The following is a 13,323-nucleotide window of genomic DNA, read 5'->3' as shown; positions in this document are numbered from 1 at the left end:
CGATCTTGTTTAAACAAAGCACGGAGGCGCATGAAGAAGTGGGCTGATAAGAAGAGACGGCAAGAGCATGCCGACTTAGCACGATCTTGTTTAAACAAAGCACGGAGGCGCATGAAGAAGTGGGCTGATAAGAAGAGACGGCCTTTGGAATTTAAAGTTGGCGACCAAGTCCTTGTGAAAATATTACCTCAACAATTCAAGGCGTACCGAAGTGTGCACAAAGGCTTGGTACGGAGATATGAAGGGTCGTTCCCGATAATAGCTAAGGTTGGCAAGGTATCTTATCGCCTTGACCTACCTAGCACTTTAAAGATTCATCCTGTCTTCCACGTGAGCATGTTAAAGCCATATCATGAAGACATGGAAGACCCTAGCCGAGGGGAGTCACAACGGGCACCTCCGATTGTGACTAAGTCATTTGACAAGGAGGTTGATGAGGTCCTAGCAGATCGCATTGTTCGAAGGCGTGGAGTGCCTCCTTGCCAACAATTTTTGATAAAGTGGAAGGGATTGCCCGAGTCCGAAGCAACGTGGAAAAGTCAAGAAGACTTGTGGCAGTTCGAAGATAAACTAAAGCATTACGCGGCGACGAGGACGTCGCCCAAATAGGCAGGGATCCTCGATTCACGGGTCGGCTATGGACGGAGTTGTTCAAACTCCTAGGCTCGGACCTACACTTCTCTACAAGCTTTCACCCTTAGACGGATGGACAAACAGAAAGGGTGAATGCTTTGTTGGAGTGCTATCTCCGGCACTTTGTGAGTGCCAATCAATGGGACATTCTAGAAACTACAAGCCCCTCACTTTGTGGATTATTCTAGATCATCCTAGTTTAGTCCATTCATATTTTAGTGTAGATATTTGTATAGATAATTCTAGAGGTGTAATTTAGATCGTTGGATAGAAAAGATCCTAGCCATCCATTTGAGGAGGCTACCACTATAAATAGTTTGGTAGGATTCATTTGAAGATCAAGAGAGTGAAGTTGTAAAAAGTATCCTTATTCAATACAAAGCATTCTTTGTAAGTCCTTGTGTTCCTTCATTGTCCCTTTCTTAAAGTGTTCTACTTAGTGCTTTTCTAAGACATCAACGCCAATCGGGAGGCTGACTTAGTGTAATAACCGCGGGGGCGGAAGTTGAAGACACTAAGGCCGCACGGTTCTTGAAGGAAATTAGCAAATCCGTGACAACGGGCCCACAAACACCTCTTCCAATGGGGAGGTGCCAATGGTGTCCATTATTTACATCTAGAAAAATCCTTATTTACATATTACAAAAATATCATTTTTCTTGTCAGCTTCAATGTTAATTTGTTTGAGCGACTTTATAAGTTTTTTTTTTTTTTTTTTTTAGAATGTGTAATTAGAAAGTAGGAAAAAATTTTAAACTTACTTGTAAAATTATTTTATTACGAGAATGTGTGTTAAAAATGAGTTTGAAAAAATTTGTTTTTTAAAGAATGGAGCTCAAATACAAACTAATTGATTTCACCATGGCCTTTCCTTTGGAACCTAATGAAATCACACCCGATTTTTAGCCGTGTGTTATTGCATAAGAATATTTGGGATCTTAAAATGAAATAGAACAAAGATTATGATATACTTATCCATTCACACAGGGTCGAACCTGTTATTGTCGGGGGCTCGAGGCGAATTCCGCAAATTAGGCCTCGACAAAATCAACTTAAATGTAAAATTCAACTGTATATTATGCGACATATTGCTAACTTAAAACTAGCATTTAAACAACAACAAAATATATTATAAAAATGATTTATATTATAAAATATCAAAACCAAAGATTTAATCATAGAGTTAAGGAACTTGTGTCAAGTGTGGAAGTGCAAATTAAGAAATCGACATAATTGACTAAAGATTTATTATCAACTAAAATTAAACAAAAAATATACATATAGATTAAAATACGACTTTCTATCCCTTTTAAAGCAGATTTAGAATGAAAGAATTGTAAAATGTAGTAATATCTTCGCAAAGTTTTGTACAAAAATAAGATGACAACATGGATTTAACAAATACAATCACATAAATATCTATCTTTACGAAGTTTTTGTACAAAAATAAGACAACGACATGAATATTTATATACACCCACTTATAAAATTCATCAAATTCCACATCATTTTCAAGAAAATAAATCCCAAATTTAACCATTTTAGATATTGTCTTCAATAAATTTACATCAAATCCCATATCATTAGATTTGGGCTGTTTTGTCTTGTTTTGTGAAAGAAAAAAATCCGGGCTGAAATGAGGCCCTTTATGTTCTTGGGCCTGAGACGAGGGCCTCATTTGCCTCGTCTCAGGACCGGCCATGCATTCACATGACGTCAAATTATATTCTTCAGTTTTGTTGAATATAACATTTAAATAAATAAATGTGTCACATCCATGTTTTTAATAGAACTAGTGAGGGATCTTGCGTTGCACGGTCCCTGTTATAACTTAAGAATTTAATTTTTTAAAAATTTTTATGGTTGTTTGGGACAACGAAATCGATGAGGAAAAAGTATCACATTAGTACATCAAGAAGAGAACCAATATCATCTTGCTAAAATTTTCAATTAAAAAAAATTCAGCAAACCCACACACAAGTGAAAGTGTGTCTAACATATTACAAGTGTGTCTAACAGACATCATTTTCATATTCTAAACTCCCAAATTATCCCTCGACAGAATAATAAGATTTCAGATGCAAAAGATAACTCCTTTGACCTGATTTTTTAAAAATAGCGTGTTTTCTGCAAATCCATAAAACCCATACCAAATGAAACAAAATCAACAACATGTGACCAAGCTAACAAAATTAATAAAAACCAAAATAGATAAATCAATCGCAGAAACGTAAGAAGGAACAATACCAAAAAATGTAAAGGGAAAATTGCAGAATCTGAACTAAATGTACTGAAGCGAGAAAAAAATGGAATAAATATTTTTTCATGTAAAGAAGTAAAGAAATCGAAAATACATGGAATCTAGAATTCGAGCAAGTACCCAGCAAAATGAATGGAAAAGAACTCAACTCAGGTCTAGATGTGGCAATTTCGAAATCCCCAAAGCTCCAAACAAACACCGCAATGCACCAGGAAGTCGATGGATGGTATGCGAAAAACAACACCTGCAGACGCCAAAAGCAAGGAATGAAAATAGGAAAAAATGAATATCCCCCGAGAATTATGCACCCAGTAAATCTCACACAACAAACAAAGTATATATTACAGAAGTCTCACAGAAATTTAAAAAATGGGACGTGTCACGTGTCAGTGAAAGGAAAAAGAAGCGACGATTGGGTTGGAGGAAAGTATGTAATAAATTCAGAAATTTCTTATGTTTTGTATTGATTTTCGAGCTTATTATGGGATATCAAACGAAGTCGAAATATTACATTTTTAGTATCATTTTGAAGTATTCATGACCTAATATTTCACGTCATTAACGGTGCGTGAAATGGTCAATCGTAGCAAATGTTACGGTTCGTCAAAGTAGGCCTTTTCAAACTAGTATTTTGAAAATTTCGATAACAAACTGACTTTAAAATTTTTTCGAGGATTGTACGTTAGTCGAATTCATAAATCTTCTATATTCTCTCGAAACTCATTTCGAGAACTATATCATAGACATATCGAATGATCTAAATGAATATCGAAAAAGGTTAAACATACATCAACCGTATGTGTTAAAAATTGCGTAAAAGTCGTCCCTTTTTTTTCAAAAAAAATCAATTATTTTATTAATATTTATTATTTTTTCGCTACAAATTTTTCAATATAATTTAAATCATTTTATAAAAAATTATGTGGTTTGGCGTCAAGTTTTTTTTTTTTTGGTTATAAATTGTTATACTATTTTTTCATCTTCATTATTTTTTTATTTGAAAATTTTTTATATATAAAAAAATTCGATCATTTTTATGAATTGTTACTTTTTCCTCTTGATCAGTTAATTCTAGTATTCTCATTTTTTAAATTATTGTGGTCTCATTTTTCTGCGTGTCCATTTTAGAATTTCAAAAAAACACAAAAGTAAGAATACTAGAATGGGGATCATAGGTACACGCATCATATATGGCAAAACCATCACACAAACTTGAATTGTTCTCTGAAATTCTAGAATCTCAACACATGAAAAAAGGAGCAAAAATTCAAGAAGCCAACATACACGGTTAATTATGTCCCTATGAACTTTAGTAATAGCAAGCTTTGCACTGCTCCACATCCATGATTGTGACATAAAGAACATGGTTGTAGAGGGAAATAATCCGTTTGGCCTCTACAAGTACAGCTGCGGTATAAAAGTGAACAAAGTTAGATAAGAAAAGAGAATCGTACCCTATAAAAGCACGACCCGCACCGTACACATCGACAAGCAGTCCCTTGCGCATTGCTAGTAGCACCGTCGCCCTTCATTTTTATTTTATTTTATTTTATCAAGGTGTCCATCTTCGACGACTATTCTTTGGATATGTGATCTAATCCCTCTTCACACAGACCAGTTAAATCACGGGATGTGCCCCAACTGATCAGAGTCCGAGCACCTCTCCAACTGGACTGTCAAAGTGCCTTTTAAAACACTCCTGCCTTCCAGTATGTGTCTTGCCTTCCAAGAACCTTAAAAATCGAACTCACAATTTCTGATCTGTCAGCTTTGAGAGAATCCGTTCTTTGTCAGAGGAGAAGTGCCCCGAGGGGACCACCCTCCATTTTGCACTTTGAAGAATTGGAGCTTCAAACTGACAACAAAAAATAGTAAGAACACGAAAATATATGCACAACAGCAAGAAATTAAACAAAAAACACACAACAAAGAACACCAAAGGAACAAACTCTAGCTATTTCTATTCAGAGCAATTTTCTATGAAAGAGAGAGATGAAAGAGAAACGTGAGCCTATTTATTGCCCCAAAAGTAGAAAATATGGTACAGTTGGAGCACCAAAATCAAAGCCAATGTTAGACAAAAAGCTGCTTGTGGCCCCTTCAACTGTACAATTTCTTCTAAAAATGGTGAAATACGAAAATGCCTCTTGTCCAGGCCAAAAAACAGGGTGCCGAGGTGTTTCCACCTCGACCGTCGGACCTTAAAAAAAAAAAAAATGTATGGAATTTGGGGGTTGAGGTGATGCCACCTCATCCCCCTGTTTTTTACCCTGTTTCTGAACCTGGCTCAGAAGCAGAACTCGGTGAAATAATGCAGCACAAACAGGCTTGCGTCTTAATCCAACCCAATGAACCACATTTGCGTGTGCAATTGTATAAAGGAATAAATGACCTTCCACCGACTGAGCATGCATTTAATGTGGGAGAAGTGTGCAGAAAGAAAGTTGACCAAGTGATGTTTTAGAATTAAATTTCTGTAGAAACAATTATCATAAAAAAATTAATAATAATAATATCTGGCTAATATATCTATCAGCATGACGTAAGGATGACGCGATATGAATAGTGCAAGCAACATCTCTCTCTTATTTTTGTAGGGATATGAAAAAAAAAAAAAAAAAAAAAAAAGTTGAACCCAACCTTAAGGGTTCCCCACGACTCCTGCCCTGTAACATTGTGAGGGAGATAAATCGCAGGTTATACCTCCAAGGATACAGGGTGGAAGATTACTTGTACACTTACACTTACCCAAAAGTCAAATCCATATTTCAGGATTCGAACCCTTGACGCGACAGTCTCAAGCAAAGCTGGATTTCTTCACCTTCCCCTTTTACCAGTTGGAGATGTGCCCTGAGGGATTGTAGGGATATGTAATTAATATGTTATGATGCCAAACCTGAGCTTGTTCGTGGAAAAAAATTGGTTTGTCCTTCATATAAGAGGATATGCCGAAGATAACATTTTAATAAGTTTCTCGCCCCCAACTGTTTAAGCTTTAAAATCGGTTAGTTAACGGATTTAGGCACTGATTTCAATCATTGTTTTCACTGCAGAATTTCTTAAATATGATCAGCAAGAAGAACAAAGACGCCTTGTCTGTAATTGCTAAACTTGAGATATAGGACGAGATCACCCAAAAAGTATCTCGACTGAGTGTGTATGACTGTATGAGAGCAAGTAGGACGATACAATTAACTTCTTTCTCATTTTTAATGCTGTTTAGTACCGTCAAAGCCACCTTCTCGATTTTGCCATAATGTACGGTTTTTAGCATGGAAACTTTCTATATATTCCTAACAAGTTGAACCTGCAGACCTACACCGTAGCCGTAGCCGTAGCCGTAGCCATAGCCATAGCCATAGCCATAGCCATAGCATGATACAGTTTGTGAAAAAATCTTGTTACATTCTTCTCTTTATCCTCACAATCTCTTGCGTTTCTATCCTTTCCAAGACACTAAAACCAGATGAACCGTGCAAGCGAATCATTCTCTATTACCATGACATCCTATTCAATGGCACAGATCTTGCAAATGCGACTTCTGCAAAAGTTACAAATGACACTCAACTTGGTTCCCATTTTGGCATGATGGTCATTTTCGATGACCCTATGACGGAAGACGGTCATCTTCTTTCACCGCCGGTAGCACGAGCTCAAGGCTTCTATTTCTATGACAAGAAGGACACTTTCAATGCCTGGTTTGCTTACACTTTGATATTCAACTCTTCTGAGTATAAAGGGACTTTAAACATCATGGGTGCAGACCCTCTGCCGGAGAAAACTCGGGACCTTTCGGTAGTTGGAGGTACCGGCGATTTCTTCATGGCCAGAGGGATTGTAACATTTAGAACAGACGATTTCCAGGGTGATTTCTATTTTAGACTCCAGATGGATATTAAGTTGTATGAATGCTATAAGACTTAGGTACAAGTTAGCTATATATGGTTTTAATTTTGCATAGCAGTATGGCATGCAAGTCTTAGTTATTATCAGTATTAATAATGGAATGTTTTGACTTCTGAGTGTCTATTTTCTCATATTATATAAGTATACTATGTGATCATTCACTTCGAATAAGTAAGAAGTTTCTAACTCAGCCGGATTTTCATCAAGAACATTGTACCTCTCAATCTTTTGAGTTGAATGGACCAATGCATTCCGAGTTTATAGTATTCGATCTTATTGAACAACCTATATTTTTACGGGTCATTTTCACTAATTTTAGGTTCTAATATTTTGAGTGTCTATTTTCTCATATAAGTATACCGTGTTCTTCAATACTCCAGTAAGAGAAGCAACTAGGCAAGGACATATTTGCCTAAATGGATATTAGTTTGGCCAATGTTTGGCCCTATCGATACATTTGGAAAGTTTGGTAACAAGGAGTTTTTAAGCCCCATTTGGCTCCATTAAAACTCATTAATTCTCATTATTTGCTAAGTTTTCAAACAAAAGCGGGCCTCATGTGTCAAGTTGTTCAGAACATACGTATAACATGAAAGGGAAAGGTTTTCATTAATAATTGAAGGTATACTTCACTTTATATACATAAATGACGTTAGAAAAATCAATTACACTCCACTTTATATGCGTAAATGACATTGATACCCTCCCAATCACACAATGAAAAAGGTTAACTTAATTTTAATAGTTATAATTATAATTCTATCAAAATTTAATCGAATTATTTTAAATACAACTTAAATGAGATTCAAATATTTCTTATAGATGGTATATAGTTCTATAGTTTTGAGATCCCTTATTCCAATGAAATAAAAAAGACATGAATTGAATGCATAAGCCGCCCCAATATGTAAAAGGACCATGCTAGTTCTGCTCCAGGGCCGAGATGGTTGCACCGCGGCCCTTGATCTTTTTCATGTAGGGGCCACCCCAAACATCATCAGGGGCCAATTTTGGGCAGCTAGATCGGAGCCCGAAATTTAATCTCGAGCTTAGAAACTTTATTCTATGTAAAATCTTAGAAGCTTTATTCTATGTAAAATCTTAACCACTCAATAGTGACCCTAACTCCATCATGAACGATGATGTCTGAACTGTCCAAAAATGTGGTCATTTTTGTAAAATGGACAACTTAAAGTTTTAGCATATTTTTTCTAACATTTTTGTTGAATTCCAAGTAGTAGACAATTTTTTTTCCATCAATATTCATGAAATTTCCCTGGGAAAAAATATAGCTGATTTTGCAAGACTAGTCAATTCAATCCACCAGCAATCACATGTAATTGTTATTCTTTTTGACTCTTTTATTCAAAGTTACGTATGCAATAACTTTTGATCAGAAAAGGCCCCAACGTCTCACAAGCAATGATTTGATTCCGACTCAATTATGATACGTATTTTCCTCGTGCAAAAAAATAATTTGATACCAACAATGAGAACATGTTTGTTTCTCATTTTCATAGTAAAAATGCATTTTGTAATAGTGATTGTTGGAAAATGTGTGGTTAAAAAATAAGAAAAAATTTTAATTTTGCGTGTGATATTATTTTATTGAAGAGTGTATGGTTGAAAATAAGAGAGAGAAAAAAATATATTTTGAAAAAAATGTGTACCAAACAAGGGCTCAATTATTAATGCGTATTCTTTACCAACTCAATTGGAAAGGACCCCCAACTTACCTGGTTACATGCAAATGATTTTTAAATTTAAATTATCAAATATTGATATTTACATAGCATTAGTCACTACATCTCATCCGTTGTTAGAAACAACAAATTTTATGACATTTCAAGCAGCGATCGTATGTGGCCATTATACCTAATAAATTAAAAAAAAAAAAAATTGTTGTGACATTTCAAGAATATTATGCCCCATTTGGTAGCAATTTTTCACCCAAAAAAATCAAAATTTTGACCGTTATTTCACTATTTTATTGAAAAATGAAGTGCAAACCACGACCAAAGAACAAATTGTATTTGGGTAATTGGCGAAAAACGTCCCTATCTTTTGAGGTTATTGTGGAAAACGTCCCTACGTTTCATTTTTTAGCATTTTTGCCCTTAATTCAACATTTCGTTGCGCTGAAGGTCCTTTTCACTGTTTTGGAACATAAAATGACAATTATACCCTCCTATTTAAAACAAAAAAATTTCAGAACAAATTGCAACCCTATCCCTAAACTTTTAAAAAAGTACAAATGAGTCTCCAATACTTAAAATATTGAAAATGACCAAAAAATACTTTCTCTTCTCTTCCTCCCCTTCCATTGCCACCTTTCAAGCCAAAAAAATATTGGTTGGTTCGGGATGGGGAGAAAGAGAACATAAGGTATTTTTTTGTTATTCTCAATATCATTTATAAATATCACACAACGATTTTCTCTCTTTAAAATTTATTTCTTCAAAATCCAGAAATCTGAACTCTCTTCGCAACCCAGATTCAATTCTAGGAAATCATGAGTTACTACAATTAGAATCAACCCCTGTTGGAGTTCCTCCTCCTCAAGGTTATCCACCGGAAGGATACTCGAAGGATGCCTATCCGCCACCCGGCTACCCGCCTCAAGGTTACCCACCACAAGTCTACCCGCCCCAGGGCTATCTTCCACAATACGCTGCTTTGCCGCTGCCTCAAAATAAATCTAACAGTAGTGCCAAATTCATGGAAGGCTGTTTGGTTGCATTGCACTGCTGTTCTCTTCTGGATGCATGCTTTTAACGAGGAATGACATGTGAAGAGGGGATTTGATTTAATTAAACGAGAGGCAAAATGTTACTGGCTTCCCTTTTCAATTTCATGAATTTAAATTTTCTTAATTCTTGTCTATTTGTGTTTTCATTGCCCTTTTAAATAATTGTGAAGAGGGGATTTGATTTAATTAACCGAAAGGCAAAATGTTATTGGCTCCCCTTTTCAATTTCATGAATGTAAATTTTCTTAATTCTTATCTGTTTGTGTTTTTCATTGCCCTTTTAAATAATTTGGACCTTGACTTGGAAAAAAAAAGTATTGGGGACTCATTTACACATTATTAAAAGTTTAGGGGTGGATTACAATTTGTTCTGGATTTTTCTCTCTTTTTTTTTGGTTTTCTGTTTTGAATAAGAGGGCATAATTGTCATTTTACGTTCCCAAACAGTGAAAATGACTTTCAGCGCAACGAAATGTTGAAATAAGGGCAAAAATGAAACGTAGGGACGTTTTCCACAATAATCTCGAAAGGTAGGGACGTTTTTCGCCAATTACCCAATTATGGTAGTATTTCGACCAAAACAGTGGAAAATGACATTTCAAGAATAAAGATCGAGCGAAACGCGGCCAAGTTAGGAGAGTTCACGGAATTGTATGAAGGGAGAATGATATGAATCGACAGTTGCCACGATGATTTGGTATATTTACCAATCTTTATTTATTTTAGGGAAAAAAATCGCAATTGTCTATGAAAAATAAAGTATTTCATATAATACCATAAATATTACATATTTCAAAATGAATAATGCTATTTGCAATGAAGACTATCGGCATGATTCACAGGCTCACAGCAAGCTAATCACAGATTAATATCATAGCCATAATAACGTAATTTACAGTTTACATAACTGCAATTCACACACATCACCTATGGTAGATGTGATTTTATTTGGTTGAAATTAATACAATTCACACGAGGATTTTCAACACATCACTACTGATATATGCAATAATTTCTAATACGAGGAAACAACCAATATGAACTTAGAATTGCTCAGATTATGTAATCATATAATCGTACGATATTGGTGGTTAAAATAAATATATATAACAAAAGTATATCTGGCTAAATAGATTAATCAGATCATGGATTATATACATTCTGTAGTACTGCAAGATTTCTGAATATTTCGGTTTCTCTGATCCCCATTAATTTATAGATCAGATGCATTGAATTTTTTTTTATTCTGATACATTGCTTGAATACATGACATTGCATATCATTCATAATTCTGTTGTTTTGAATATGACAGGCAATGGAATCCATCAATGTTCGGATCACATGTAATGAAAAGTAGTTACAGTGATATGATCAAACATCTCATTCTCATTCTCATTTGGTTGCCTAATTTTCAGCATCAGTAGCTTGTGGATGATCGGATGTTGAATTCGAATTTCGCTGTTTTGGAGGAAGTGACCAAAGCACGAACTTAGGAACATCTCCTTCTGCTCATCATTCAGTTTGGCGTTCAAACTATCACATCAAGTTTTTGATCACATTGATTGTGCCAGTCAATCTATTCTTCTGGGGAAATAGGAAAGAATAATCATGTAATTACATAATAAAATAAAATAAAATTCTCAGTTTTTTAATTTCTATACACAACCAATCGAAGACAGGGAAATATCATATCGGTATACCGTATATGCAACTTAAGACGTAAATTTAAAGGCTCTAAATATTATTATTTACTTTTAGATATGAAAATGCAGATCTCTATATTATAGCAGATATACACAATCTGAATGCCATATTACTGTTTATTTGTACTCATATTCACTACACGAATAAATTCAAAAAATGCATAAGAGCTAGTCACATGTTAGGGCATCTTGTGTAAGATACACATTACATTTATCACATCGAATTTTAATATTGTACAAATTAGACAGGATGTAATGCACGCGGGATTCTTAAACACCTATAAATGTTAACTAGCTTTAACCTGGAGTCAATGTCGTATAGACAAACATCACAACCATGCTCAATGTTGCATCTTCAACAGCCCGTTACATTACGTGAAATAAGAACGCTATGGGAGTCTGATGGAATCTACCGGATCACAAGCATGTGCTCACCTACGTGTACAATATATATACTTAAATTCATCTAAGAATATGATCAATGCAACCTAAAAAGACATATTCGATTGGTGCTTAAAAAAAAAAAAAAAAAGGAAATAATTGTACAACATATACATTACATTCAATAATATATATCATCTGGGATGTGAAAATGTAGAATAGGGCGGTCTAGTATTAGATTCTTGTTCAACGAGGGTTACGAGCTTGGGTGAGAAGCTCTTAACTAGTCTTAGAAGGTGGTCTCGATGATTTGCGGTGCTCAAACTCTCGTCCGGCATGTGGTGACGCATGTAAGGAAAATTCACGGCCAAGGCTTTTCCGGGACAAACCTGAAGATTATCGAGTTGGACCTCACATCCCACATACCAGCACCATTGAATTCAAATTGCATTCCACATGCCTCAGCTACTTTGGCTAATCTCTGGCCAACTAGAGGAAGTCCTCCGCCCCGAGCATGAGCCGATAGTGAATCGTCCACACCAGTAACACGGGTATAGGGGTAAAGATCGTAAAATGATATTGATGCTACAAATTTCGCCGTTGTGATGAAGGTGGTTGATCGGTGCCACAGATTTTTTCCCTTTTCTTGTATTATTGTGCATTTCTGATTTCACACAAAGAAAGCAGAGAACTTTGAAAATGGGTTTCTAAGTTTAGGACAAAAATCATGGGATATTGTCTTTAATTTGTACGTAATTGTTGTCTGTCTATGGGAAGTTTTTAGCTGTCCAAATTGATTAACCTGTTTTTTAGCAACTTTTCATACTGAGAAAAATGCAGTATAAGAATACATTAGGAATTATTATTTTTAAACAAGTGATACGTATAATTTTTCTTTTTTTTTTCCATGTAGTAGTCTGATTTAAAATTTTATAGCTCAATCTTAGATTCAATCCTGGATCCATCCCTGATTCGGTGATATGACGATTCGCGCCGCAGCTCTCATAAATGATAAACCTATTTGTGCTTGTCCTGCCTTAACTGACTGAAGTGATTTATTCATTTATTTTATTTTATTTTTGCGGGCTATTTGTGGTGACAGAAATTTATAGGCATCAAGTTCATGGATACCAACTGTTTCCTTACGAAGTATCAGTTCGGCTTTGGAAACAGAGCATCGGTAAAGAACAACCTTTCTAGTAATTCAAAGGTTTCATTTGAGATTTGTATAGTAATAGAATTAACTAAAATCAATAAATATAACTACAATTCTTCATAACGACGTCAAAAACTCGTTCGGTTGTAGTAAAAATAGGGCTAGAGAGTTCAGATTATCGTTTCCATGAGAACCATATGACCGATAATTGACTCGAATTAATCCTATTATTAATTTGAACTACAAAAATTTAGCACAAAATTGTTTGCTATTCTACTTTCTAGACTAGACTAAACTAAACTATGATTAACTAACTAGTTGACAATGTTGATTTTGAGATTAAAATAATGAAAAAACTACTGAGGTTTGGAGCAATCTCGAAGTTTTACGCACATTGAGGTTTCTCCGTCATCAAATTTGTGAGTGTTGATTTGTTTATTATTTACGCATTACAAACCGGCAGTTCAAGTCTTCAACATAGGAATTAATTGGATTGTATGTTTAATCACCTAGACAATTAATTAGAGTGACGTGT

At 35.0% G+C, this 13,323-nt stretch overlaps 2 protein-coding genes across 2 annotated transcripts; both read left to right on the top strand.

Annotated features, from left to right (window-relative positions):
* Positions 1 to 6,248: 6,248 nt before the first annotated feature.
* Positions 6,249 to 6,918, top strand: LOC111400013 (dirigent protein 5-like). Its single transcript, XM_023027490.1, has one exon. The coding sequence runs from the start codon at positions 6,269 to 6,271 to the stop codon at positions 6,815 to 6,817; it is 549 nt and encodes a 182-aa protein (XP_022883258.1). The 5' UTR covers positions 6,249 to 6,268; the 3' UTR covers positions 6,818 to 6,918.
* Positions 6,919 to 9,082: 2,164 nt separating this feature from the next.
* On the top strand, positions 9,083 to 9,728 carry LOC111400098 (cysteine-rich and transmembrane domain-containing protein WIH2-like). The gene is made up of 2 exons (XM_023027547.1): positions 9,083 to 9,184; positions 9,233 to 9,728. Exons 1-2 carry the CDS (start codon positions 9,083 to 9,085, stop codon positions 9,572 to 9,574), a joined length of 444 nt encoding a protein of 147 aa, XP_022883315.1. The 3' UTR covers positions 9,575 to 9,728.
* Positions 9,729 to 13,323: the final 3,595 nt, after the last annotated feature.

The sequence above is a fragment of the Olea europaea genome, chromosome 9 (genome assembly GCF_002742605.1).
Source record: "Olea europaea var. sylvestris chromosome 9, O_europaea_v1, whole genome shotgun sequence".
NCBI classification, from domain to species: Eukaryota; Viridiplantae; Streptophyta; class Magnoliopsida; order Lamiales; family Oleaceae; genus Olea; species Olea europaea.
This window is presented reverse-complemented; position numbering and strand designations above follow the sequence as displayed.

Bases quoted from the DNA above. Each gene is read 5' to 3' on its own strand.
- LOC111400098 (XM_023027547.1), top strand. From the start codon at position 9,083: ATGACCAAAAAATACTTTCTCTTCTCTTCCTCCCCTTCCATTGCCACC. The intron at 9,185-9,232 runs GTATTTTTTTGT...TCACACAACGAT, and splicing joins GGGGAGAAAGAGAACATAAG to TTTCTCTCTTTAAAATTTAT.
- LOC111400013 (XM_023027490.1), top strand. From the start codon at position 6,269: ATGATACAGTTTGTGAAAAAATCTTGTTACATTCTTCTCTTTATCCTC.